The sequence below is a fragment of the Gorilla gorilla genome, chromosome 8 (assembly GCF_029281585.2).
Source record: "Gorilla gorilla gorilla isolate KB3781 chromosome 8, NHGRI_mGorGor1-v2.1_pri, whole genome shotgun sequence".
Lineage (NCBI taxonomy): Eukaryota > Metazoa > Chordata > Mammalia > Primates > Hominidae > Gorilla > Gorilla gorilla.
In genome coordinates, this window is record NC_073232.2 from 28,363,831 (window position 1) to 28,391,827 (window position 27,997).

Here is a 27,997-nt window from a genome sequence, read left to right on the forward strand (position 1 = left end):
AAATGGTAAAAAAAGGGAATCCTAAGAAAAAAGTCCTAAAGTCTGAATGATAATTCTAGTATTGGAAGATAAGTATTCCAGGTAAGAGAGAGCATGGTGTGAGATGATATTGTGGTTTGCATTTGCATTCCTCTGATGATTCGTGATGTTGGGCATCCTTTCATATATATATATATTGTCCACTTGTATGTCTTCTTTGGAGAAATGTCTTTTCCCAATTTTTAAATCAGGTTACCTGAGTTTTGTCCTATAGAGTTGTAAGAGTTTATATATATATGTAAAAAATATATAATACATATATTATATATATGTATCATATATAATATATGTATTATATAAATATATAATATATATCATATAGTATATATACTATATATTATATAGTATATATAATATAATATTTACTATATATTATATAGTATATATAATATAATATTTACTATATATTATATAGTATATATAATATATACTATATATTATATAGTATATATAATATATACTATATATTATATAGTATATATAATATATACTATATATTATATAGTATATATAATATTTACTATATATTATATAGTATATATAATATTTACTATATATTATATAGTATATATAATATTTACTATATATTATATAGTATATATAATATTTACTATATATTATATAGTACATATATTTACTATATATTATATAGTACATATATTTACTATATATTATATAGTACATATAATATTTACTATCTATTATGTAGTACATATAATATTTACTATCTATTAGGTAGTACATATAATATTTACTATCTATTAGGTAGTACATATAATATTTACTATCTATTATATAGTATCTATAATATTTACTATCTATTATATAGTATCTATAATATTTACTATCTGTTATATAGTATCTATAATATTTACTATCTGTTATATAGTATCTATAATATTTACTATCTGTTATATAGTATCTATAATATTTACTATCTGTTATATAGTATCTATAATATTTACTATCTGTTATATAGTATCTATAATATTTACTATATGTTATATAGTATCTATAATATTTACTATATGTTATATAGTATCTATAATATTTACTATATGTTATATAGTATCTATAATATTTACTATATGTTATATAGTATCTATAATATTTACTATATGTTATATAGTATCTATAATATTTACTATATATTATATTATATAGTATATATAGTATATATAATATTTACTATATATTATATTATATAGTATATATAGTATATATAATATTTACTATATATTATATTATATAGTATATATAGTATAATATATGTTATATATAATATAATATATAGTATATAATATAATATATACTAAATATTATATTATATAGTATATATAATATATACTATATAATATATAGTATATATAATATATACTATATAATATATAGTATATATTATATATACTATATATTATATAGTATATATTATATTATATATACTATATATTATATAGTATATATTATATATACTATATATTATATAGTATATATTATATATACTATATATTATATAGTATATATTATATTATATATACTATATACTATATAGTATATATTATATTATATATACTATATACTATATAGTATATAGTATAATACATACTATATACTATATAGAATATAGTATATAATACATACTATATACTATATAGTATATAGTATAATACATACTATATACTATATAGTATATAGTATAATACATACTATATACTATATAGTATATAGTATATAATACATACTATATAGTATATAGTATATAGTATATAATACATACTATATAGTATATAGTATATAGTATATAATACATACTATATATTATATAGTATATAGTATATAATACATAGTATATATTATATAGTATATAGTATATAATACATAGTATATAGTAGATAGTATATAGTAGATAGTATATAGTATATACTATATACTATCTACTATATACTATATAATATAATATGTAGTATATATTATATATTATATAGCATATATAATATAATATTTACTATATATTATATAGTATACAGTATATATAATATACTGTATACTATATAGTATATATAATATAATATTTACTATATAGTATATAGTATATATAATATTTACTATATACTATATAGTATATATAATATTTACTATATACTATATAGTATATATAATATTTACTATATAGTATATAGTATATATAATATATACTATATACTATATAGTATATATAATATATACTATATAGTATATAGTATATATAATATTTACTATATAGTATATAGTATATATAATATAATATTTACTATATAGTATATAGTATATATAATATATTTACTATATAGTATATAGTATATATAATATAATATTTACTATATAGTATATAGTATATATAATATACTATATACTATATAGTATATAGTATATATAATATACTATATACTATATAGTATATAGTATATATAATATACTATATACTATATAGTATATAGTATATAATATAGATAAAATTATATATACTATATAATATATATAATTTCATTTATTCTTTTTATATTTGAATGCTTCATTTTTTTCTTTTTCTTGCCTAATTGCTCAGGCTAGGACTACTAGTACTAGTTTGAATAGAAGTGCCAAGACTGGACATTAATTCTTTGCTCCTTTTGCTAGAGAAAGAACTGAAAATTTTTTACTGTTGAGTGTGATGTTGTATTTGAGCTTTTTATATATGACCTTTATTATGTTGATGTAAATTCCTTCTATGTATAGTTTAAGAGATTTTATTATGAAATGGTGTTGAATTTTGTCAAATGCTTTTTCTGCATCTATTGAAATGATCATAAGATTTTTATTCTTCATTCTGTTAATGTGGGGTATCACATTATTAATTTGCTGATGTTAAACTATTCTTGCATATCAGGTGTAATCTTATGTGGTAATGATGTATGATCCTCTTAAAGTGCTGTTGAATTTGGTTTTCCATTATTTTGTTGAGGATTTTTGCATCCACATTTATTAGGGATATTGGCTGTAGTTTTCTCCTTTTGTAGTGTTTGTGCATGGCTTTGGTATTGAGGTAATGCTGGATTAATAAAATGAATTGGGAAATGTTCACTTCTCTTGAATTTTTTGGAAGAGTTTGAGAAGGATTAATGGCAATTCTTCTCTGAATATTTAGTAGAATTCACCCTTGAAGCCATCTGGTTCTGGGCTTTTCTTTAATGGGAGGGTTGTTACCATTTCAATCTCATTACTCATTATTGGTCTGTTCAGATTTTCTGTTTCTTATGATTTAGTCTTAGTAGGCTGTAGGAATTTCTAGGAATGTATCTATTTATCCAAGTTATTCAATTCTTGGTGTATAATTGTTCATAGAAGTCTCAATGATCCTTTATGTTTCTATGGAATCAGTTGTATTAACTCCTCCTTTAATTTCTAAGTTTATTTATCTGAGTCTTCTTTATTCTTTGTTCATCTAGCTAAGTGTCTGTCAGTTTTATCTTTTCAAAAAATGAAACGTGTATTTTATTGACATTTTCTATGGTTTATTCTCTATATTATTTATTTATGTTCTAATCTTTATAATTATTTTTGTTCTGCTAACTTCGGCCTTAGTTCTTTTTCTTCTAGTTTTCTGTCAAATAAAGTTAGGATATTTATTTAAGATCTTTCTTTTTTAATGTATGTATTTATCACTATACACTTCCCTGTTAGTACTGCTTTTGCTGCATCGCAGTTTTGCTATGTTGTATTTTCATTTCATAAAATATTAATAATTAACCAAAAAAATTTTGTCATAGACGGAGTCCATGGTTGAAGCTTATTTTCAACGGCTTCATAATACAAAGTCCACCTAATTAGGCAACCTCAAACAGTTCAGGAACAGCATAACACACAAAATTGCCAGAAGCCTTCATAATACGTTTCCTCTCCAGTGGCTTCAATGTGGCATTCCATTCATCTTCATCTTCTACTCTCTTCCCTCTTGACCATCTATTGTCTAAAATGTGAGACTTATCCAGGAGGTACAAGCTTCTATATGAGGTTGTATCACCAGCCGTTTCCAGCTCCCGGAAAACCTTATAATAAATACCTGAACTTCATCCCCTACCTCTGACCCACATCAACCCTCATCTACCAGGTAACTTGCCTCCAGAGGTTCATGTGGCAGGGTGGGGCTACCAGCTTTGAAGTAAAGCAAGGAGTGTTGTTATCAGCTCCTCTACCTGGAAGAAGAAGATGAGAAAAAAAAAATGTCAGATCCTGTAGTGTCAGACAAAAAAAATGTGAAGCTGATATCCCAAGCTGGATTTCTAAACAACTTTTTCTATTGAAATATTGTTACCCATGACAGTTAAATTCTGTTGTAATATTGGAGTAGTATAATAATAATGCCTTCAATATACATTCTAAATAACCTCATTCCAAAGCACTTTATTTCCCTCATTCATGTATTTGACTAATATTTACTAATCACATAGTAAGGACCAGGCACTGTTCTAGGCACTGGTGAGATATATATATATATATATTTATATATATATACACACAAATACATGTACATATACATACACACACACACAATACTCTTTTAAATTAGCTTAACTTCTCTAGGGTTTTGCTCTTTTTTTCTCTTTTGAGCTAAGGAAACTAAAATTTATCAAATGTTGGTATGATCCAAGTCACGTTACTGATAAATATTAGCACTAGAGGTCAAACTCAGGTCTTCAAAAGCATTGCTTTTTCTCATGTTTTGTAAACAAATCTCTATGGTTGGCATTGCTTTGTAGAAAAATTGCTTCTAAAAGTCCAAATTATAGACAAATAAATATGCATTTTAGAGAAAAATCTGTTGTAGTGTCAGTTATTAGTTATATATGCATAGCCGTGCTTCTAAGGAGGTATCTTACATATCGTGGCTTCTGAAAAATATTGGAGTGGACGGATGCTAATGGAATGTATTTCCAAATGCCACATAATACATGATCTCTTAGTTCCTTAAAGATTTTGTTTCAGGATGAAAAAATAGAAGGCCTCACATTGGCTCTCAGATATAATTTACATCCTTGAACACAGTTTACAAGGAATGTTGCATTTGGGGAGATGGAGGGGTATTTTCCTAGATCAATAAAGTGCTGCTTTTTTTTTTTAGCATTTGTGAATAATCATCGTCATGAATAAGCCTCTATAGGTTAGAGCTCTGGAGCAGAGTGGGAGAGAGAGAGATGGGGTTCAGGTACCTCAAATTCCTAAGAACAGTATGTTCCTTTATAGATTAAAATGAATCCACTCTTACTGCTTTTTGACCTCACTGAATGTGTTAGGAGTGTTCGCTCATTCTTGTTTTGTTTTGTTTTAGGTTTCTGCCCACTTGGCTATAGGGAATGTCAGAATGGAAAATGCTATAGGCTGGAACAAAGCTGTAACTTCGTAGATAACTGTGGAGATAATACTGATGAAAATGAGTGTGGTAGCTCCTGTACTTTTGAAACAGGCTGGTGTGGCTGGCAAAACTCCCAGGCTGACAACTTTGATTGGGTTTTAGGGGTTGGCTCTCATCAAAGCTTAAGACCTCCCAAAGACCACACACTTGGAAATGAAAATGGTAGGTTATTAGATTGTTGTAATTGCTTTCACATGATATTCACAATGTACATCAAAATGTCTTTTCTGATAGCAGCTGGGGAGCTCTGAAGAGACCACCACGATGATATTGCAAGGCGATCAAACATATAGTGAGTGTTTTTTTTCTTAGGGCTGCTTTAAGAAAGGGCCACAGAGTGGATAACTTAGACAACAGACATTTATTTCCCAAATTCTGCATGCTGGAAGTTCAAGATCAAGATATTGGCAATGGTGATTTCTTCTGAGGGTTGTGAGGGAGCATGATCTCTTCCATGTCCCCTCTTAGATTCTGGTAGTTTCATTAGTTCCTTGGCTTGTGGATGGTGGTTTTCCCTAATTCTTCACATCATTTTCTCTGTAAGCATGTCTGTTTTTAGGCCCATATTTCCTGTTTCATTAGGACCCAGTCATATTGGATTAGTGTCCATCCTAACAGCCTCATTTTAACCTGATCATCAGCAAAAACCCTATTTCCAAATAAGGTCACATTCATAAGAACTGGGGGTTAGAACTCTGGCATATTTTTGGGAAGGAGGGAACACAATTCAAACCATAACAGTTTTTAGCCAAAATCCAATATTAATCATTAATTCAGCAATTGAAGTTAGATGATAATGTATGCTGCCATCAGACATCTTTCCTAAATGGTACACACTTGTAATCAATAACCCTGAATTCTGCCACTCATGTGATCATTAGCAAGTCATTTAAATTTCAGATTTTCAAATTCCTCATCTGTCATTTTGAGATAATAAAATTTGACCTGTGTGCCTCACAGAGATTGTGGAGATGATGTATATGATGGGAAAAGGGTTTGAAACCTATAGAGATGCCATGAAAATTTAACTTTAAAGCCACATATGTTAAGGGTGTTGGGCATGGCTCATTTTTGTAGTGAGTGGCTGAGACTTGATGAAGGAATAAAGGACAGTAGCAGAATAAAGCTTGTTACTTTATTCCTTGGTAAAGGAACTTTTTTCCTTGGTGAAGGAATAAAGGACAGTAGCAGAATGAAGAAGTGACCCTGAATCCCTGGATGCTACATCATAGGCAAAGAAGTCTAAGTATTGAAATTCCATAGGTCTACTGGAAAAAAAAAAACTGACCAAGCCAGGGAAAGCAAGGCAAAAGTCTCATTCAAACACTCAGCTCTACATACATGAAATGTTATGGATATGTCAATGTACAAGAACAAAACTCAATACCTTTCTTCCCATGTTACTTATTAAATTTCTTAGTATTATATTTACACACTCAACAGATGACTAAATTTTTAAAAGCACACCATATCACTCTTTTTTTTAGATTTCATTGGTAGTCTTTACATTATTTTACAATCACTTGATAGTTTGGGAAATCTATACAATTATTTTTGTAGCTATCTTGTTGATGCGACGGCATAAATATCCCATCAGATCAGTTAATCTGCATACTGCGAAGCACGTACTAAAAGCACAGACAGTTGGAAATTGTTCTGTCAGGAAGCTAGAGGTGAGGCTAGTAGATTTTCTTTCTGTTCCAAATGAAAATACTTTTGGCAGCTCAGATCATATGAATTGTAATTAAAGACCCTAACTATGATGGAAATGCAAAAATAATCCCATCATTGTTATTTCGGCCTTCTCTGTAATTCTGTCCTTGTTCGTAGGGCACTTCATGTATCTGGAAGCTACTCCAGTGGGCCTTCGGGGTGACAAAGCACACTTCAGGAGTACCATGTGGCGAGAATCCAGTGCAGCCTGCACCATGAGCTTCTGGTATTTCATATCTGCAAAGGCCACAGGATCCATTCAGATTCTCATCAAGGTAGGAACATGGCCTGTGATGCCTCTGAGCTTGTTTTGTTCTGTTTTAGAGACAGGGTGTTGCTCTGTCACTCAGGCTGCAGTGCAGTGGTGCAGTCATGGCTTACTGCAGCCTCCAACTCCTGGACTCAAGCGATCCTCCTGCCTCCGCCTCCCGAATAACTGGGACTACAGGCATGCACCATCATGCCTGGCTAATTTTATATTCTTTGTAGAGAATAACTTTATATTTTTTGTAGAGATTTTATATTCTTTGTTGCCCAGGCTTGTCTCGAATTCCTGGGCTCAAGCAATCCTCCCACTTCACCCTCTCAAAGTGCTGGGACTACATGCATGAGCCACCACACCTGGCCCTTCTCTATAGGTGGCATGTGGCCTGAGGGAGTTGACTTGGCTAGAGAAGGCCGCCTGTTTTTCAAAGGTGCCATCTCCTGTGGCTGAAATGATCTATGGGGTTTGGTAAGCTGAGACATGAGAACCAGCTTTGAGTTCAACATCATATCCTGTGATTATGACTGAATCCCAGAGACTCCTTATATAATAGTAATTAATCTAGGACACATACATTTCTTCTTCCTATTTAGTCGTTTCCTTCCCTTCCCTTTCCAATAAAAGAAAATCAATTATTTGTGCATCTGAAAGAAGACCAGCTATCCATTTTTCCTCACAGATGAGCAATCATTAAGGGAACTAATAATAGACATTCTGGTTCTAAGCACACTGTGCAAAGGACTGAACTACTCAGGAGAATCATCAAGGTATGATTACATGAAACTGCTTATTAACTGTGACACAGTAATGCATTTTCTTAGTAAGGATTAATTGGATGTTTCTGTCAGAGCTTTAATTTAGTATAACAAAGTGACAGTGTTCAGGGAACAAAATAACATAGTAAATATTAATATTAATGAGACTTGGTCAAACACCTTTACTCTTTACTGAGTTAAAACAGTAGCCAAAAGGAGATGTATATGTGCACGCTCAGGTATGTGTGTATTTATTTGAAGAATCTAGGTAGAATTCCAAGAAAGCTTGCTTTAAAGCATGCTGTGGAGACCATTGCTTTTTTTTTAAATGACACATGAGCTTTGGTTAAGTGCCCTGGCACTGATAGAAAATGCCTGAGCTGAATACCAAAGAGCTTATACCTATGAACAGCTTATGTCTGCAGTGTCTATGTTTTATTGGAAACCAGAATTGACGTTATAACTTAGAACTCTTCTATAATGATGCAGAAAACTCTGCCTAATAAAATACATGTTGCAAGAACCGCAGCAAATCATTCTTATATTTAAAGATGGAAACTTACAAAAATATCGCACTTAAAGTTCTCATAAGAGGACTTCACCAGCACCCTTGAAATGTGATACTTGATTCTATGGTGTGCACCGTGTTAGAGATTTTGTACTGTTCTGTGGGGTTTGCTTTGATTATTTGCTTCAGTCGTATTTACATTTCAATTATGTTATAGTAACAAGCTTTTTATTTCTAGAAAGTGTAATACTAAACCATTTTGCGATATTAGTCTTCCTACCAATGGCATAGAATCTAGAAAGTGTAATACTAAGCCATTTTGCGATATTAGTCTTCCTACCAATGGCATAGAATTCCTGTGGTTCCTCTAATTGATGCTTAGGGAAATTTAACAGCATTTTAAAAAGCCTATCTTCCTACTGTACACACACACAAACATACACACACACACACTTAAAAAGTATATGCCTGTACTTAATTAGTCATGTTGATTGTGAAGAAATCTCTCATAATATATTTGGATTCTATATTCATGAATATTAGGGCAATCATTTCATCTTGGTGATTAATAAGATATGTATTTTCAACCAGCATTACAAAGCAGTTATTTGGCTGTCTCTATGTGGAATCATGCTAGATTTTACCTTGCTCATTAGTTTGAAAGCATCCTAGCTAGATGGTAAGCCCAATAAAGGCAAGGATTCTGCCTCCAAATTCTTTCTTTACTCTTCGTCTTTTAAGATGTTCCAGTACACACATTCGCTCTCTCTGGCTTGGCACTCCCTGTCTATTCTTAGTTAGGCCCCCTTCTGTGTTTTCTGGCTTTTCCCTCCACACCGAGTCGCACCCAATTGGGAAGACTCGACCTTTTGCAGAACTTCCCTTGGCCACATTTGCCTACCTCCCACAATAATTCCTTTTCTGAGTGTCTTGCAGTTCCAGAAAGATTCCTGCTAACTGGCTGTTCATTAGAAATTATTCTAGTTCAACCAACTGATTGTAAAGTCTTGAGAGCAAGGCACTGAAGTTTTAGGCTTCAAGTGTCCCTCTCAGATCTTCAGAAAAGGGACTGCTGGATGAAGCAAAAAAGTGGTGGCCTCCCAGAGGTTGTGGCTGGGCTGGAGCCAACCCTTATTTAGGACAACCCTTGCGAAGGGATGGCCATTGTGCATTACATGCATGACGTTCAAGTCTAGCCTGAAGAAGCATCTGTCATCTAAATCAGAAACATATACATGGAATCAGATTTAAAAGCATGTGCCATTGAACAATAATTAATTGGTAGCATCGTTTATATGGGGTAATACTGATTATAGATCGCTACAACAATGCATCCATAAATATGTCATTTATAGAACACCATCACTTATATTATTTCATGGAATTCTTAACACACCCCTCTGAGTTAAATAATGGGAGCCTTATTTTACTAAAGGGGTAGAGGAGTCACAGAAATAACTTTACCACCCTATAGCTAAATACCCAGTCAGTGACAGAGTGGGAACATGAATCCAAGTATGTCTGTGTCCAAAACTCATTTGTTTACTCCCAACCCTGAGCCCCAAGTGTTCCACACTGACTTTAATATTGAAATGAAGATCCCCCTTTATCCAGATCTATACTCATTGCATAGAATTTTTTTTAGAAAAAAACAAAGTGCATCATCGTTCTTAGAATGGCCATATATGATTCTTAAATGACTCCTGTAATAAAAAAGTAAATTCAGAGAAACCTCAACAAAGCAAAGCTATTGCTTTTGAGAACATTTGGCAAAAAGCAGTACCATATTACCTACTTCTGTATTTTTTGCCTTTGGTTACATGAGAGTTGCTTTTCATTAGAGAGATGTAACTGAAACAAATTTAAGTTTTGTGTCTTCAGTCAAGCAATGGGTGAATAATAAGAGGATCAAAAAAATTGAGAAATTGATTTTAATTTTTTCATTTTCTTGAAGTTTGCTTTAGTTATAAATGAGAAAAAATAACCTTTAAAAGGATGTAGTTAAACTTTTTTGAAGGAATAACAATTTTTTAAATACAGTTTGTTTGGTATGCGATCAGAGGGTTTACTAGGTAGGATGATTGGCTCTCACTCTCTGCTTCAACCAAGCCAAACACTGTGTGCATGAGATTCAGCCTGTGGGAAGCAATGAGAATCTCTGTTACTCCACTCCTTCATTTTATGAGTGAGTCAAGAGAGGCTCAGATGGGCTAAGTTGTAAACTCAAGGTCACCAGTAAGTGGAATGACTATGACTTGAACTCAGGTATTCTGAAATTAAGTTTAGAAAGTCTGCATAATTGGTTTGGTGTATGTCTTTCTAAGGAGTAGGTTTGGATGTTAATCTGAGTTAAAATAACTGGGCCCTATCTTTTTCTGAATTTTATAATAGTTCATTTTTAAAATAGCATCCTTATTTTTGCTAATATTTCTCATTTTTCATTTTTAACTCATTTATATTCAGTATTAAATTTCTCATTAAATTTAAATGCATTACCTTCCAGACCACCTAAGATTTAAAACAAAAAATAAAACAAGTACTCAAGAGTAGAAAAGGGGTTTTACAGCATGAAATTAACTTATTTCACAAATTTTACTCCCACTATTTTACCTATTTTCTAGTCACTTGTTTCCTGATGAGGTTAATTTTTTTCTTTTTTTGATACTGATTCTCGCTCTGTCACCCAGGCTGGAGTGCAGTGGTGTGATCTTGGCTCACTGCAAGCTCCGCCTCCCGGGTTCATGCCATTCTCCTGCCTCAGCCTCCCAAGTAGCTGGGACTACAGGTGCCGGACACCACGCCTGGCTATTTTTGTGTGTGTGTGTGTGTTTTTAGTAGAGACGGAGTTTCACCATGTTAGCCAGGATGGTCTCCATTGCCTGACCTCGTGATCTGCCCACCTTGGCCTCCCAAAGTGCTGGATTACAGGGGTGAGCCACCGCGCCCAGCCCTGATGGGGTTAATTAATGATGAGTAATATGTATACGTGAATACACTAAAAGTAATTTTAGGGAAATTTTGAAATGGACTTTGTTTTCGACAGTTTGTTTTCATTGGGTAAAATCTGTCTAGCCTCTACAAGAAACAAAAGACCTTTGCATCTTTTCAACCAGCCTTTTGAATAAAATGCAGGAACACCTGCTACCTGAAGAGCATTATCTTCTTTTGGAACTATTCCATCTGTAATAAACTGTTGATGTTTTAATCAAGATTACTGCATGCTTTAGGGAATTTGAATATATTTAATTGAACGTGTTCAGGACTATCCATTATGCAGTCGTGATAGAAAACATAATGTATTCAAGCCAGAAGTGGAGAAAAATAATGTGTTTCAGGAGAGCCCTCCTGATATAGCAACCTAGTTATGCTGAAAGACCACAATTAAATTAGTTCATCGCTTTATCTTGCTTAGTGGTTCAGATAATTTTAGAGTTGGTGGGGTCTTACTCTCAGCTATTCATTTTACAGATGAAGGAAGTAAGAGTAAGAGGTTATATTTCTTGCCTCAGCTCACATGGTATTTTAAGAAAAAAGTCAGGATATGAATTCAGTTTTTCTGAGTTCTAACTTAAGGCTCTTCTACATGTCTTCCTAGAAATTTTATCTAACAATTTTGATATGTAATAGGGAAATAAATATTTTGTTCAAGAAGCTGTGGAAAATGTCAGATAAAAAGAAGCTAGCTTCCTTTGATTACGTAAAAGACTGTGGTCATTCTGGGTCCACTTTTAACCTTAGTCTAGGGAGCAATGAGCCTTGGTTGTAGACAAGGGTCAACTGAATTCATGGTAAGCTCTCTGCGTCCATCCAAACCCACCTCCACCCCGTCCTCTGCACGCATATTCACCACTGCCATAATCTGAAAAGATTTACAACACAGATTGAGTATTCCTTATCCAAAAATCCAAAATTTGAAATGCTCCAGTGAGCCTTTGCTTTGAGCATCATGTCGACCTTCTAAAAGTTTTGGATTTTAGAGCATTTCAGATTTTGGATTGCGGGGTTAGGGATACTCATCCTGTAATTGCTTATACTAGAGTAGTAATCAGACAGGTTTTCAAAGTTAGGTTTATTTTGATACTGACAAGCTACTGAATATCTAATGTTATTTTGAGTATACTGTTGGCATTTTGTTCATTATTTCAGAAAAAGAGTATAGATAATATAGGAGATTCATAGAATCTAGATAGGGAATTTGACTTCTCCAAGACTATCATGTGGATTTTGGAATGTAAATCAATTAAACTACATTTTTAGTGCTTTTTCAGAATCGTTTCAGTATCTTAGCAGTGTAATCTGCATAGTTTTGTTATATTGTACTAGTGTACTTGGCCAAATAATTGAAGAAAAGTTGATCCTTTCATTTCAAGTTGTGAACCACCAAATATCTGAGACAGATCTCAGTCAATTTAGGAAGTTTATTTTCCCAGAGTTAAGGACGTGTGCCCATGACACAGCCTCTAGGGGTCCTGATGACATATGCCCAAGGTGGTCCGAGCACAGCTTGGTTTTATACATTTTTAGGTAGACATGAGACATCAATCAACATATGTAAGATAAACATTGGTTTGTTCCAGAAAGGTGGGATAACTTGAAGCAAAGGGGGAACTACTCGAATTGGAGAGAGGGCTTCCAGGCCATACGTAGATAAGAGACAAATGGTTGCATTCCTTTGAGTTTCTGATTAGCCTTTCCAAGGGAGGCAATCAGTTATGCATGTATCTCAGTGAGCAAAGGGATGACTGGATAGAATGGGAGGCAGGTTTTCCCTAAGCAGTTCCCAGCTTGACTTTTCACTTTAGCTAAGTGATTCTGGGGCCCCAAGATTTATTTTCTTTTCACAAAGGTGTAACCACACAAGATATCATCACACCCAGAGTTTAATTCAGTTAGTTGCGACAACATCACAATGTTCTAGTTATATAAAATAAATATTTCTTTAGATCATCTTGGAGAACATGGCAATAATTATTCCAGGCATATTTTTGAATATGTGAGATTTTTCTTTTAAACTTCTTCTGTTCCCGTGTTCTGTACCTCTTTCAGTGTCTGTACTATTTCCAAGTAGGAGTCCTACGAAGCTAGTTCCACCGGAATCTCTTCTGTCTTGAAGAAAAGATTTCCATTAGGATGCTAACACCTTAGTTTAATTTATCCCAGGAGCCCAGGAGTTTTTGCTTTACAGAGAAGCATATAGTCGGCTCTAAAGAATGACATTATCGCTATTATTGTTGCCATTCTATTTCTGTTTCTACTCCCACTAGCACTGCTACTCTTGTGTCCAGTCCAAATATTGACTAATTCATTCATTCATTCCTTCGTTTCTTTCTTTTTTTTTTTTTTTTTGCTTTTTTTTTGACGGAGTCTGGTTCTGTCACCCTGGCTGGGGTGCAGTGATGCAATCTCAGCTCACTGCAACCTCCACCTCCCTGGTTCAAGCGATTCTCCTGCCTCCGCCTCCTGGGTAGCTGGGAACACAGGTGCACGCCACCACGCCTGGCTAATTTTTGTATTTTTAGTAAAGACGGGGGTTTCACCATGTTGCTCAGGCTGGTCTCGAACTCCTGGCCTCGTGATTCTCCTGTCTCGGCCTTCCAAAGAGCCGGATTACATTCATGAGCCACCGTGCTGGCCTCGATTTTTTCTATATTATGTGCTAAGTCTTCCAACTATATGAATCCATTTAATCTTCAAAATAAGATGGCAAGGAAGATACTTTGTTTTCTAATTTTACAGACCACAAAATGAAGACCCATGTCACATAAAAATTATGTTGAATAGTCAGGATTAAAAAACAATTCTAGCTTCAATATTTATACTCTTAACCACTATACTCAACTTCTGCTATTAGAATTTAAAATATTCTAATACTGAGGAGTCAGAGAGGTTATTTTCCCTCAAAGTTTTCCAGTGTCTCTGAAGTCATAAAAATCAGAAATTTCCATCTCTACATATTAATAAATCTATAGATGTATTCCACGCATGTTAGAGAGGAGAGGTGACTACTTTGTGTTCATCAACTTCAGCAGTTTTATTTTTCTAACTTAGCTTGCCAGCATCTAGTAACAGTTACTCCATTTATCTAAATTATTCCTTATCATATTTAATATAACTCAGACATTTTAAAATCATGCTTAATATAGCTGCATTTTATTTTTTTAATTATTTTTAATTGACACGTAATAATTCCACATATTTATGGGGTACAATGTGATGTTTTGATACATGTATACATTGTGTAATGATCAAATCAGGGTAATTAGCTCATCTATAACCTCAAATATCTGTCATTTCTTTGTGGTAAGATCAATGAAAATCCTCTCTGCTAGCTATTTTGAAATATATATTATTTTTAATTATATTCACCTCACTGTGCAAAGAAACACCAGGACTTATTCCTACTAACTGTAACTTCATACTCCACCAATCTCTCCCCATCTTCACCTCCCCTGTCCCCTCCACATTCTCTGGTAACTACTGTTCTACTCCCTGCTTCTATGAGATACATGTTTTAGGTCCTGCATATGAATGAGATCATGAGGTGTCTGTCTTTCTGTACCTGGCATATTTCACTTAACATAATTTCCTCCAGCCTTATCAATGTTATTGCAAATAACAGGATTTCATTTTTTTAATGGATGAGTAATATTCCATTGTGTATATAGACCCCGTTTTCTTTATCCATTTATTCATTTTTGGACACTTAAGTTGATTCCATATCTTGGCTATTGTGAATAGTGCTACAATAAATATGAGAGGACAGATATCTCAACCTATTGATTTCATTTCCTTTGGATATATACCCAGTAGTGGATTTGGTAGATTATATGGTAGCTCTGTTTGAATTTTTTTTTTTTTGAGGAACCGACATACTGTTTTCATAATGGCTGTACTAATTTATAATCCCACTAACAGTCTGCAAGGGGACAGTGTTACTGGGTGTATAACTCTTGTTATACTATTTTTGCTTTTGTTGTCTGTGAATTTGAGGTCTTATCCTAGTTCCACAATGTTGCTAACACTTCCTTATCTTTTGTCTTTTTGATAATAGCCATTCTAACAGGCATGAGGTGATATCCATCATGGTTTTGATTTGTATTTCCCTGATGATTAGTGATGCCGAGCATTTTTTTTTTCATATATCTCTTGGCCATGTATATGCTCTCATGTAAGACTCATGTATATTAAGGTCTTTTTCCCATTGTTTGATCAGATTATTTGCTTTTTTGACTATTGAATTTTTTGAGTTCCTTATATATTCTGGATATTATCCCTTTGTCAGATGTAGAGTTTGCAAATATTTTATACCATTCTGTAGATTGTCTCTTCATTCTGTTGATTGTTTCCTTTGCTGTGCAGAAGCTTTATAGTTTGGTGCAATCTCATTTGTCTATTTTTGCTTTTGTTGTCTGTGAATTTGAGGTCTTATCCAAAAAAATCCTTGTGCATTCTGATGTCATGAAGCATTTCTTCAATATTTTCTTCTAGTAGTTTTATAGCAATAGCTGCATTTAATGTTGGTTAGGAAAGAATGAATTAGAAACAAATTAATACCAATTATTAAAATATTTTTTAAAATCTATAATAGTGACTTTGAAAAACATATGTTAAACAAGAAGATTTATGGAGGATGAAGTAACTACCATTATTTTAAAGGCATGATGAACATAAATGATACTTTTGTGACAGCCAAAGTATTATAATGGGATATTAAAATATCTACTACTACTATTGGTGAGAAAGTCACAGGTACTACTAATACCTGTGATCTGTTGCCTGTATTCACAATTTGAAGAAAATACGAGAACTTAGTTGAAGTTTGTGAAAATAAAGATGTATTTCCTCCATCCATGTTATAACTCTCTTGAAAATTAATATTCTATTTATAAGGAGGCTGAAGAATTTTTAATTTTATGAGGACATCTATCTTATGTGCTCAGTGTTTACATTATTTATTAAGAAATATTAGTGTGCCTTGTCTGCAGAAGAATTTCTTATATAAAAAAGCAATTCCAGTTTCTAACATTTGAGATACATTAAGTCACTGAAGATAGCATTCTATCTGAAACAAGTTTAGAGCAGACTAAGTATAAATGTGTTTAAATGCTGCCACAGCAAAGAGCTATTTCAGCCAACTAGACATCAGGCCTGCAGCCAGGTAGAGTCAGCAACTTCCATACTGGCTGCTCGTGAATTAATATAGTGAGAGATTTGTCACCCAGACTCGAGTGTCTCTTCAAATGTCATAAGTAGTCATAGACATTGTCATCTTAGGTATTATAAGATCTGAGAGAAGGAAGAGAATAAAAGCAATATTGTGGCTTGTCTAGTTTAAAATGTGGCTTCACATGGTTGCTGTCCATTTGCCCACGGAAACTTTGTAGGTTCAACTGCTGTGCACACAACTAGTCTGTGTAGGAATCCTGAGAGCCAGTTAATTTCAATTTAACTTCTGTTTATTTATTGAAAATATTTGAATTTTGATTATTTCAAACACATTTTTCATGGTGAAACATTTCTTTTTTTCTCTTCTCATTTTTCTAGGGCATTGCTTGAAAAATTGTAACAGTTTTCAGTGCATGATAGTAACTGTAGAACTCGTTTAAGTTCTTAATTAATTTTTAATGCCTACTCTTCATTTTCTATGGAGTTTGCAGTACATGCTCCAACCAAAGTAGGGTAGAATTGCTTATCAGTGGGCTGATTGTTCTGACTGAATCACATTTCTGACTCAGATGCTGCTATGAGTTTGGCAGTCCATTTTTACCAATTACAGATTACAGAGTTGGAGTAGAGAGAAAACCCTTGTGATTCACTCTTGTATGCATTGATAAAATAAGCAATTAAAATGGCAGTAATCTTAGATATCTTATCTCTGTAAGAAATGAATATACAAAACAATACCATTTGTAATCTTTGAGGGAATTTTAATTAAAATAAATGTTTTAAACTTTTTTTTAACAAATAAAGAAATATTTAGACTTACATTTTCTAGATTAGTGTATTTCTTTACATCTTCTAAAGAAGTCAGGAATATTTTCTGATAATCTGTTGTGACAATAAAGCTCCTTGGTAAATTCTGCTATTGTTCTCCCACTGTGGATAGTATGATGTGAAAGATATAAACAAAAAAAGCTGAGCAGTCTGGGATATACTATGCCCAACTTAGACTATTTCTAACTAACAATTCCTTTAATTTAGGATTACAACTTTCTTCTGCAAATACTGAGTTTCCAGCTCCTTCCCAATTCTTTTCACCCTTGCCTTCATTCATTGCGATTTAAACATATATTTAGTGAGCTTTTCCTAAATACACTGTCTACTCTCATGGAGCTTGTGAGTTTAAAGTGGGCTTAACTGCTGGCAAAAAGCAATGGTATGGCATGGATTCTTTCTATCAGAAGTTGTAAGCTTCTCATTAGAAAGTGAATGTCCTTCAATATTTAATTCTCCTCATTCTGAAGTCGTCCTTTTCCTGAAAAGGTAGTTTATGACTTCATGTGCTACATTCCTGGCACTGGAACCTCTCTGAGGTTCATGGAATGAGTTTGAATTAAGTGGCAGTGTGTTCCCATATGATTAAGTCTTTGTCTCCTGGCACTGCTACGCTGCATGGTGACTGAGTATGTGAAAAGTTCTATCCTCCAGTGACGAGGGAGGTTTCATGACGCAGACCTCATCTGCCTTGTTTACTGTCCTGTCTGTAGCAAGTAGCATAGTGCCTAGCACATAGTAGGTATTAAACACATATTTTTTAATTGAATGAAAGATTGAATGTACAAGCAGTACATAAATGCCAACTCTACAGAATAATTCAATATTATAAGAATTAAAAAGCTACTGAAATATTTATAGACTGAAAGTGTTTAGAAGAAATAAAAAAGTTTAAATTGGATTTTGAAAGACAAGTAGAATTTGGAAAAATAGAAGAAAGAGGCCAGGTGTGGTAGCTCACGCCTATAATCCCAGCACTTTTGGAGGCCAAGGCAGGCAGATCACTTGAGGTGAGAAGTTTGAGACCAGCCTGGTCAACATGGTGAAACCCTACCTCTATTAAAAATACAAAAATTAGCCAGGCGTGGTGTCACGTTCATGTAATCCTAGTTACTCGGGAGGCTGAGGCAGGAGAATCGCTTGAACCCAAAAGGTGGAGGTTGCAATGAGCCAAGATTGTGCCACTGCACTCTAGCCTGGACGGCAGAGAGAGACTGTGTCTCAAAAATAAAAAAATAAAAAAAGAAGAAGAAGAAAGAAAGGAGAACATTATTTCAAATGAGAGAATACACAAAGGAAGAGAAGCCTGGGAGGTATTGAGTGGCCCCTGAATTCACCAATTATTGGATAGTAATTAAGGATATGATATTAATGACAATAAAAAATAAGCATTTATTCTACCCTCTACAGTCTACGTCATACATTTGCGTATCTGATACTGTGATTCTATTTGTGTTATTTAAGATAGCACTGCTTTCATTGTTTCTATAATTTTCAATTATTTCTGACATATTAACATATTTAGCTTTAATTTAACTTCGTAATCATTTCTTTTGGGTAACTTCTAACGTAATGTATTTAAATTAAATAAGTGATATACCAAATTATATATGGAAATTAGCAGTTTGTATAAACACAAATAATAGGAAGTAATCAAATTGAAAACTAATCCAAAACTGCTTTTTGAATGGCAGAAGGAAAACAATTGAAAAATGAAATCCTTAAATATTATTTGAATGACCTTAACTTTTAATTTTTTCTTGATATGAGAAAACAAATTTCAACTTAGTTGCTAGATATTCATTCAGACATTGACATTATTTTCTTTGCAGCAATGGGCATAATGATAGATAAAATAACTTTTGTAGAATTAACAAAATATAAATTTTTAATTTAATTCTCGTGGCTCAAGTTCACACAAGATCACCGAGAATCAAGCATAAAAAGCATTAACACAACAGTCAGTGGCAGCCAACAGGCACACACTGGCCACCTCTAGTGATACGACTTTAAGATTGATCAAACAATCAAAAGAGAGTTATTTAATCAAAACAATCTATTTGCCAACATTTTGTAGCATTTGTCTTGTGCACTTTTTATGTAATTTTGAAGAACTCTAATACCACTCATGTTGATACTTAAGAAAACATGCTACTTGCATAAACCCAACAAGAATAATTAAATATTGAAGAATGAGACTTACATGTAACACTGAGCTTTGGAAAGCCAAAAACTACATGATATCTAAAATTCTGCTCCCCCAAAACCAATTTTTGTCCCCTTGGGGGCAATATTGGCCCCTCTTAACAATGCATGTTATACCCTCTACTTTTTCTCCAAGTCCCACCTGTCAGTCTCTGAGAATGCTCTTTCTTCTGGGAAGGCCATCATTCTTTATCTTTTGAGAGAGCAAGTTGTCAAACTTAACACAATCACCAAACTTGAGTCCCAGAGATTGAGACCATCATGGGCAATGTAGCAAGACCCCATGATATGGTTTGGCTGTTTCCCCACCCAAATCTCACCTTGAATTTTAATAATCCCCATGTGTCAATAACGGGGCCAGGTGGAGATCACTGAATCATGGGGGTGATTTCCCCTGTACTGCTCTCTTGGTAGTGAGTAACTCTCAGGAGATCCAATGGTTTTATAAATCGGAGCACAAGCTCTCCTGCCTGCCACCATGTAAAACATGACTTTGCTCCTCACTTGCCTTCAGCCATGACTGTGAGGCCTCCCCAGCCATGTGGAACTGTGAGTCAATTAAACTTCTTTCCTTTATAAATTACCCACTCTTGGGTATGTCTTTATTAGCATCATGAGAACAGACTAATGTACCCCATCTCAAAAAAAATGAATAAAATAAAATAGTTATTCCCTTAAAATCTTTCTTAATAAGCCAGGGTAACCACATATTATTAATACACATGTGTCTTCCATGCTCTTATTTGTGCCTTTTTCTTACCCATGCCTTTGTTAAATCCATGTCTTTTTCTACGTTTGGAATGCTTGTCTCCCTCCATCCTTCCCCCACCAAACACACACATGTAGATTTTGACATAACCAAATCCTGAACATCTTCCTAGATCCAGACTGAATATTTTCCCTTCTGCGTCTTGTCACTTACTACCACTACCTTGAAAGTCAGATGGAGGTACAATTTAGTTTTGTGTCCTCCATAATAAATGACTCATTGTAGACTCATATAATGTTAGAAAAAATAAGACATTTATAGTGCTTAAAGAAGCTTAACTATAAACAAGGAGAAAAATATGTGAACCTATAATAATAATTTACAAAGTGGAAGATTTAGGGGAAATTTGAAGCTGATGATGGAATTATCTATGCAGTCTAAAAAGAATTTATGTTTTCAAAAAAAAAAGTCTAGTTTTGTAGTCCTGATTTAAAACCCTTACATCATGTTGTGAGTATTATGCCTCCATGAGTAAAAAATAGAACTATAAAAGTGGACTTGGATGAATTACTATTATTTTTATAAATTAGACCATCTGGTTATGAATTTACTTTATGAATTAGACCATATGTATTAGCGTTTTGCCATTAAAAATTCCATGAATGACTCATTGAGGACTTTGTTATGGGTTACAAATGCTGATACATTTTATTTTCCATTCACAATGTGGCATTTAATATATCCACATATAATCATCGAGCATTGCTTTGCCCTCTTTTATGCTAACCTGTTGGTGACAAGAAAGCAGACTTAGTTTTTCAGACTTATGAGCTGAGGGATCATTATTCTGAGTGCTAGCAATTGAAGTGACTTAGAGACTTAAGGTTAAAAAGAAGGGTAAAATAATATTTTTATGTGAATTCATGGATTTCTTTTCATCAGCATTCATGAGCCCTAAGGATTTTACAGGTCATATTTTTAATGAGTTATCTTTACTCTTTTTGACTTCACTGGGGGTCATTCAGCAAATAAAATCTTACCAAAGTTAGAGCTGCATATGGCTCCTGAATGATGAAAGAATGGTGAGAATATTCTTTAGTCTTTTTAGGGTTTGTTTCTAAGTTATTTTTCAGAAAATCCCCAAATTATAAGGCAGAACATTGAAATTAATTACTTTGTTGGCTTCATTAGAATCAGAGCTGAATTTTCTTGGTAGTCAAAAGAATATAAAACAAAATAAAATATGTATTGTGAAAAGCAGAAAATAATACTTCAAATGGCATTAAGCACGTTAAGCTTTTTACTAAGCAATTTTGTTTCTTGTGAGGTTTTTAAAAAGTGTCTAAGCAGAAGATAAACTAAAAATATAGTCAAGCTTAGAGAAAAAAATACTTTTTATTTTGTTTTTCCATTTGAACACAAAATATAATGGGAGCATATAAGTAAAACTTTTACAATTTACTATGTTTCCTTAGATGTAGGGAGATTGTGAACAGTTTTATTTTTATAGATAGACGGTTTGCAGTGACTTCAGAATGCACTTATGCTTTTTTTATTATTACTTTATCCATGTAGTAATAAACATCATTAGGAAAAAATCTCGTACAATAATTTTAAGCAGATATCTCAGTACTTAAAATTTTTTTATGCCTTGTAGAATGATTAAGGGCAGAGTGTTGACCTGGAACTACAGATAATTTATCTTTGACTAAGACGTAGTATATTCTATTTCATATTAGAAGTTTCTGATGTATGTTGCTCCCTTGAAAGTCTTCCACTTATTTTCCTCTAAACTTCCAAGCCACAAATATATGTGTTTTTTTCTAAGTAGCTTTAGCACTGTTAAATATTTTAGAAAATTTTATTAATGTAAATATAGCCAGATCATTGAGTAGGAAAACAATCAATGGTGGCAAATAACTGACATATCCATAATAGAGTCACTTTGTTTTCCTAGACCTCTGGGGAAGTGATCGTTTTATATCACTTCACTCATTTTGCACACACATACTGCAAGTTACTTAAAATTCTGTTTCTGAAATAATTTGTTTAAAAAATAGCACTCCAGAAAATTTCTGTTAAATTTAATAACTTCAGTGTGAACACCCTGGATTAGAATCATTATACGTAACAGAGCACTCGATATATCCATTTGCATCTTCTCATATATGGTGAGCTCTGAAAATATACGAAATTCTATGCACAGAGAAGAGAAAGCAAATGTACTAGTTGCTTTTCCTTGTAACTTCTTATGAATGCATCCATGAAAATGCATGTCCTATGTATATTCATGAAGAGAAGTAGCATTTTATTTAGTAGGTTTTTCATGACAACAAAAAAACCTGTGAAAGGCAGAATTTGTGAAAATAATCAAACTTAGAAACGAGGCATTGAAATGAAGTGGTCTTTTGCATATATACACATCACCTCAACTTTATAAATATTTCTTAATTTGGTAAGTATGCTTCAACATCTTATTTGTTATTTTGCATGAAGGAAGGTAGAACTACTGGTAGAATGTAGAAGGAGAAATATGAACAAAATTATTACCTTTTTCTGGAAATTTATGTTCAACAAGAAGGGTCACCTCCTCTCCCTGTTTGAAGTCCCACCATTCTCTTGTATTTTTGAGATTATTTTTGTATCTACCACAGAGTTGTTTACTGTGCACTGCTTCTCAGCATTGTGTACTTTTCCCTGCAACTTCCAACAATAGTTTTGGCCATTGATTGTTCTGTTCCAGTTGCTGCCTGAGAGTCTGAGACCCCTGACTTGATCACCTGCTATAATCAACATACTGTTTTCAACAAAGATTCAATGGGAGGAAAACCACATCTCTCTTTGCTCGCATCCATCAGTTCAAAACAAAAACACCAACACAAGGCTTATTTACATGTTATAGATTTCACAGAAGTGTTGATCCTAATTAGAATCTTAGAACCCAGAATATGGCTGTACTCAGAGTACAAAAGGAAAATCAGATATCAAACTTTCACACATAGATTCTCTCCATACACATATCCTAGTTCCTAGACTCATTCCTTTGAATCTTTTAAGGGAGCCACATGTTCTATTCTTCCAATGCATACATAGACTCCATTTTCAGATAACACCACTCACTAAACATAGGGATTACTTCTGCGTTAGGATGCATTTTTTTTTTCTTTTTACTGGCGCGATGAAGACCGTTTGACCTATAGAGTTTATTTCCTGAAGTATGAGGTGTTTAGCCAACAGAATGTCACAGTGGGCTCCTAGATGTGACAAAAGATCACTGGCCATGTAGCTGGAGACAGACTTGGATTTGAATGTCAACTCTGCCGCTTACTACTCATTATTTTGGGCAAATTATTTAGAATCCATAAGCCACTTTCTTTACATATGTAAAATGATGATTATAACATGAGTTGCAAATTGTTTTCAGGGCCACCAAATGCTATAACAATGGATGAGAGAGTGCTTTGGAAACTATAAAGCATTTAACACACTTTAGGTTAAGTTTTCTAAAATTAATCCTTCATGAAATGTAAGCATAGGAAAGGGAGAAAAAGTAAAATTCAGAATATTTGTTTAGTTGTGTTGTTAAAATAGACTGCATTAGTATCTGTATCATCTAAAACTGTGCGATCTATTACTTTTCTGAACAGGAGTTTTCATTGTATTTCCATTTAAATGCCCTTTCACTTAATGCCAGAATTCGTTCTATGTGTTTGTTCTCACACATTGTCTGTTTGGATGGGTGTTCATTAAACTTCATGCCTGTGTTCACTGATAGCTGGGCCTCGATGAGATCCCGTCAGGTGTTAAGCTTAGAGCACAAACTGTTATTGTTTGCCTCTGATAACCTGCCTAAGGGTGTCTGTCATTTAGGAGATAATGTTAGAAAGGGTGAATGTTGTCAGCGGGTGAGTTATTCATGACGAATAAATATCCAAGGAAAACGAAAATGTTTGTTTTTAAAGCAAAGGAAGGGCATTGAGATGTGTTGATGTATTCTTTAAAAATAAATAAATAAATAAATAAATAACATTCTGTCGTACTCACACATGATGAATGTTCAAATAATGACCCTATCTCACAGACAGAAGAGCATTAAGATGACATAGTGCCATACACAACTCGCTTATTAGCTCTTCAGTGAGAAAAAATACAACACCCTCACTTGTTATTGGAGTGCCAACTTCTCCATAAAAACACAAAATAGGAGGATAATCTGATGATTAATATATCAGATTTTTTTTTAGTTTTTCTTATAGAACCCTCGTGTATACCTTCCATCACCAAACACGTGTGCTGCTTCCTGTCTTAAATGAGGAGAGGTCTGTCTTCCTGATGAATTCCAACTCTTCCACCTTTAGTCTTGACTCTACTCCCCACTCCCCAATTCTGGAATCTGGCTTTTATGAGCATGGATCAAATCCCAAGATTTAAGCTTCAGTACCTGTGCTTGTAACCACCATATACTACTACCTCTATAAATAACCCCTGGCCAGGCATGGTGGCTCACAGCTGTAATCCCAGCACTTTGGGAAGCTGAGGCAGAAGGATTCCTTTAAGCCAGGAGTTCAAGACCACTTTGGGAAACATAGTGAGACCCTATCACTACAAAAAAATAAAATAAAATAAAAATCAATAGCCAGATGTGGTGGTGTGCACCTGTAGTCCCAGCAACTCAGGACGCTGAGGTGGGAGGCTCACTGGAGCGCAGGAGTTCAAGGCTGCAGTGAGCTATGATTGTGCCACTGCACTCCAGTCTGGGCAACAGAGCAAGCCCTGTTTCTTAAAAAATAATAATAATAAAAATAAAAAATAAAGAACTTCTAATTGCTAAAGCATAGACAAATTGACAAAAGACATACATAGGTATCACACCTAAGAGGAAACAGAAAAGGCAACTAATAAACCTATAAAAAGATGCCCTACCACTATAGTGATCAGGATAATGCAAATAAACTCTAAATACCCAAATGTTGAGCAAAAGTTAAAAAGCTAATACCAAGGATTCCTATGGATGTGGAACAAACAATTAAAAATTTAGTATACTTTTGGCAGTAGTATAAATTGGTAAAACAATAACAATTTGGCAGTAGTAAGTGATATTGAAGCTGCACATATTATCCTGTTACATAGCTATGTTCCTCCTTTGTATGTTCTTTAGAAGAAATGCTTATCTGTGTGTCCAAGAGGTATAAGCAAAAATGTTCAAAGCGGAGAGTTTTGAAAAACCCTGAAAATGGGTGTTTCCATAACACTGTTACCAAACACCATGGATTCAGTCTAGGTTCCCTTGCTTACCTCACGGAAAGCCAATCACTGAAACAATGAGTATTGCCAGGCTTTATTATATTACGGGTAACGTCAGCCAGAGAGATGATAGTCAAACCTCAACTCCATTCCTCCTCCCCAAGTAAAGGATTTATATAGATGGGAAGGAAAACAGGAAGGGAAAGGAAGAGAAGTTGGTCAACAGGCAGCAGCTGCTTGAATGAAGGGTCTAGTGTTTCATGGTAACCACATGAAGGAAAACAGGAATTAGGGAAGGGTAAGGAATAGGAATTGGTCAGCAGGCGACAGGTGCATCTGTAGGTGAAACTGTAGGTTTCTCAATCTTCAGTTCTATGGGCATCTGGCTTGTTGGAAAATTGGGCCAGTTTCAACACAAAAGGAGAGACAAATATCAAACTTCACACATGGTTTCTCTTCATAAGCACATTCTAGTTCCCAGCCTTGATCCTTGACTTCAGATTTGACTCTCCTTTGAGTTTTTTAAAGGAGTCATATATTCTATCCTTGCAATGAATAGATAAACTCCATTAAATAATCGGTGATATATTCAAACAAAGAAAATCATACATTAGTGAAATGCATTAACAAAAAAATTAAACAATCCAATTAGAAAATGGGCAAAAGATATAAAGAGACATTTCACTGAAGAGAATATACAGATGGCAAAACAAAAACATGAAAAGGTTTTCAACATCAGTAGACATTAGGGGAATACAAGGTAAATCCACAGTGAGATATCACTACACGCCGACCAGAATAGTGAAAAAAATTTAAATGATAATAATATCAATACCAAATGCTTGGGAGGATATAGAGATACTGAATCATTATACATTGCTCCTGAGAATATAAAATGGTGTAGAAACTCTGTAACAAAGGGTTTGGCAGTTTCTCAAAAACAAATAAACCAAAAACTAGACATGCAACTACCATATAATCCAGCAGTTGCACTGATAGTTGTTTATCCCAGAGAAATGAAGACTTATGTTCACATGAATACCTGTACACAGATGTTTATAACAGCATTCTGTTAACTGTACTAGCCATTGTCTAGAAACAACATTCTTTGTAACAGCCAATATCTAGAAACAACCCAGATGGCCTTCAGTGAGTGAATGGTTAAATAAACTGTGGTACATCCATACCGTAGAATACCACTCAGCAATGAAAAAGAGCAAACTATTGCATGCAACAACCTGGATGAATCACTAAAAAATCAGATTGACTGAAAGATGAGGATTCCAAAAAGTGACTAATTTTTTTATTCCATTCATATGACATTTTTGAAATGACCGAATTCCTTCAGAAATAGATAACAGGCTGGGTGAGTGCAGTGGCTTACACCTGTACTCTCAGTGCTTTGGGAAGCTGGAGCAGGAAGACCACTTGGGCCCAGGATATCAAGGCTGCAGTGAGCTATGATCATGCCAATGCACTCTAGCCTGGGCAACAGAGTGAGACCCCATCTTTAAAAAAAATAAATGAAAATAAATAGATAACATATTAGGGATTGCAAAAAATTAAGGATGGAAATGGTATAGGAGAAAAGCAGGTACAGCTATTAGAGAATAACATGAAGAATATTATCAATCCTTGTGGTAATGGAAATGTTTTGTATCTTGACTGTATTTGTGTCAATATCCTAGTTATGATATCGTACTCTAGTTTTGAAAGACGTTACCATTGGGGGAACTGCATAAAAGATATTTTGAGATTGCTCCATATTATTTCTTAAAACTTCATGTGAATTCATAGTTATCTCACAATAAGAACTTTAATTAAAAATAATTATGTTAAATTTACATTCTAGTGGTGATTTACTTTCATTTAGCTTTCATATAGCCAAAATTTACTTCCAATTTGTACAATGTAAAAGCATCTCCATCTTCTTTTTTATTTTTAATTTAACTTAATTTTAGTTGAAAAATAATATGCATATGCATGGAGCGCATAGTGATATTTTGATACATATAATATGTGGTGATCATGACATCTTTAGATCTGTAAAATCTGTAGTCCACAATATCATCACAAAATGGACAAGAAAATAATCTTAGTCATTGACATTTCAGGTTTTAGTTAATTAGTAGCTTGC

The 27,997-nt window shown here is 33.5% G+C and overlaps 1 protein-coding gene and 1 long non-coding RNA gene across 2 annotated transcripts in view; one reads left to right on the plus strand and one right to left on the minus strand.

The window, feature by feature from the left end:
• The window catches only part of MALRD1 (MAM and LDL receptor class A domain containing 1), a 689,301-nt gene that overhangs the window by 338,901 nt on the left and 322,403 nt on the right, over window positions 1–27,997 (plus strand). Inside the window, exons 27-28 of the mRNA XM_055354139.2 lie at window positions 5,384–5,629; window positions 7,298–7,455. Coding sequence (XP_055210114.2) covers window positions 5,384–5,629; window positions 7,298–7,455 — 404 coding nt within the window. The remainder of the gene's footprint in view (window positions 1–5,383; window positions 5,630–7,297; window positions 7,456–27,997) is intronic.
• The window catches only part of LOC134759156 (uncharacterized), a 71,256-nt gene continuing 47,433 nt past the window's right edge, over window positions 4,175–27,997 (minus strand). Inside the window, exon 3 of the long non-coding RNA XR_010135082.1 lies at window positions 4,175–4,250. This is a non-coding gene — a long non-coding RNA (uncharacterized lncRNA). The remainder of the gene's footprint in view (window positions 4,251–27,997) is intronic.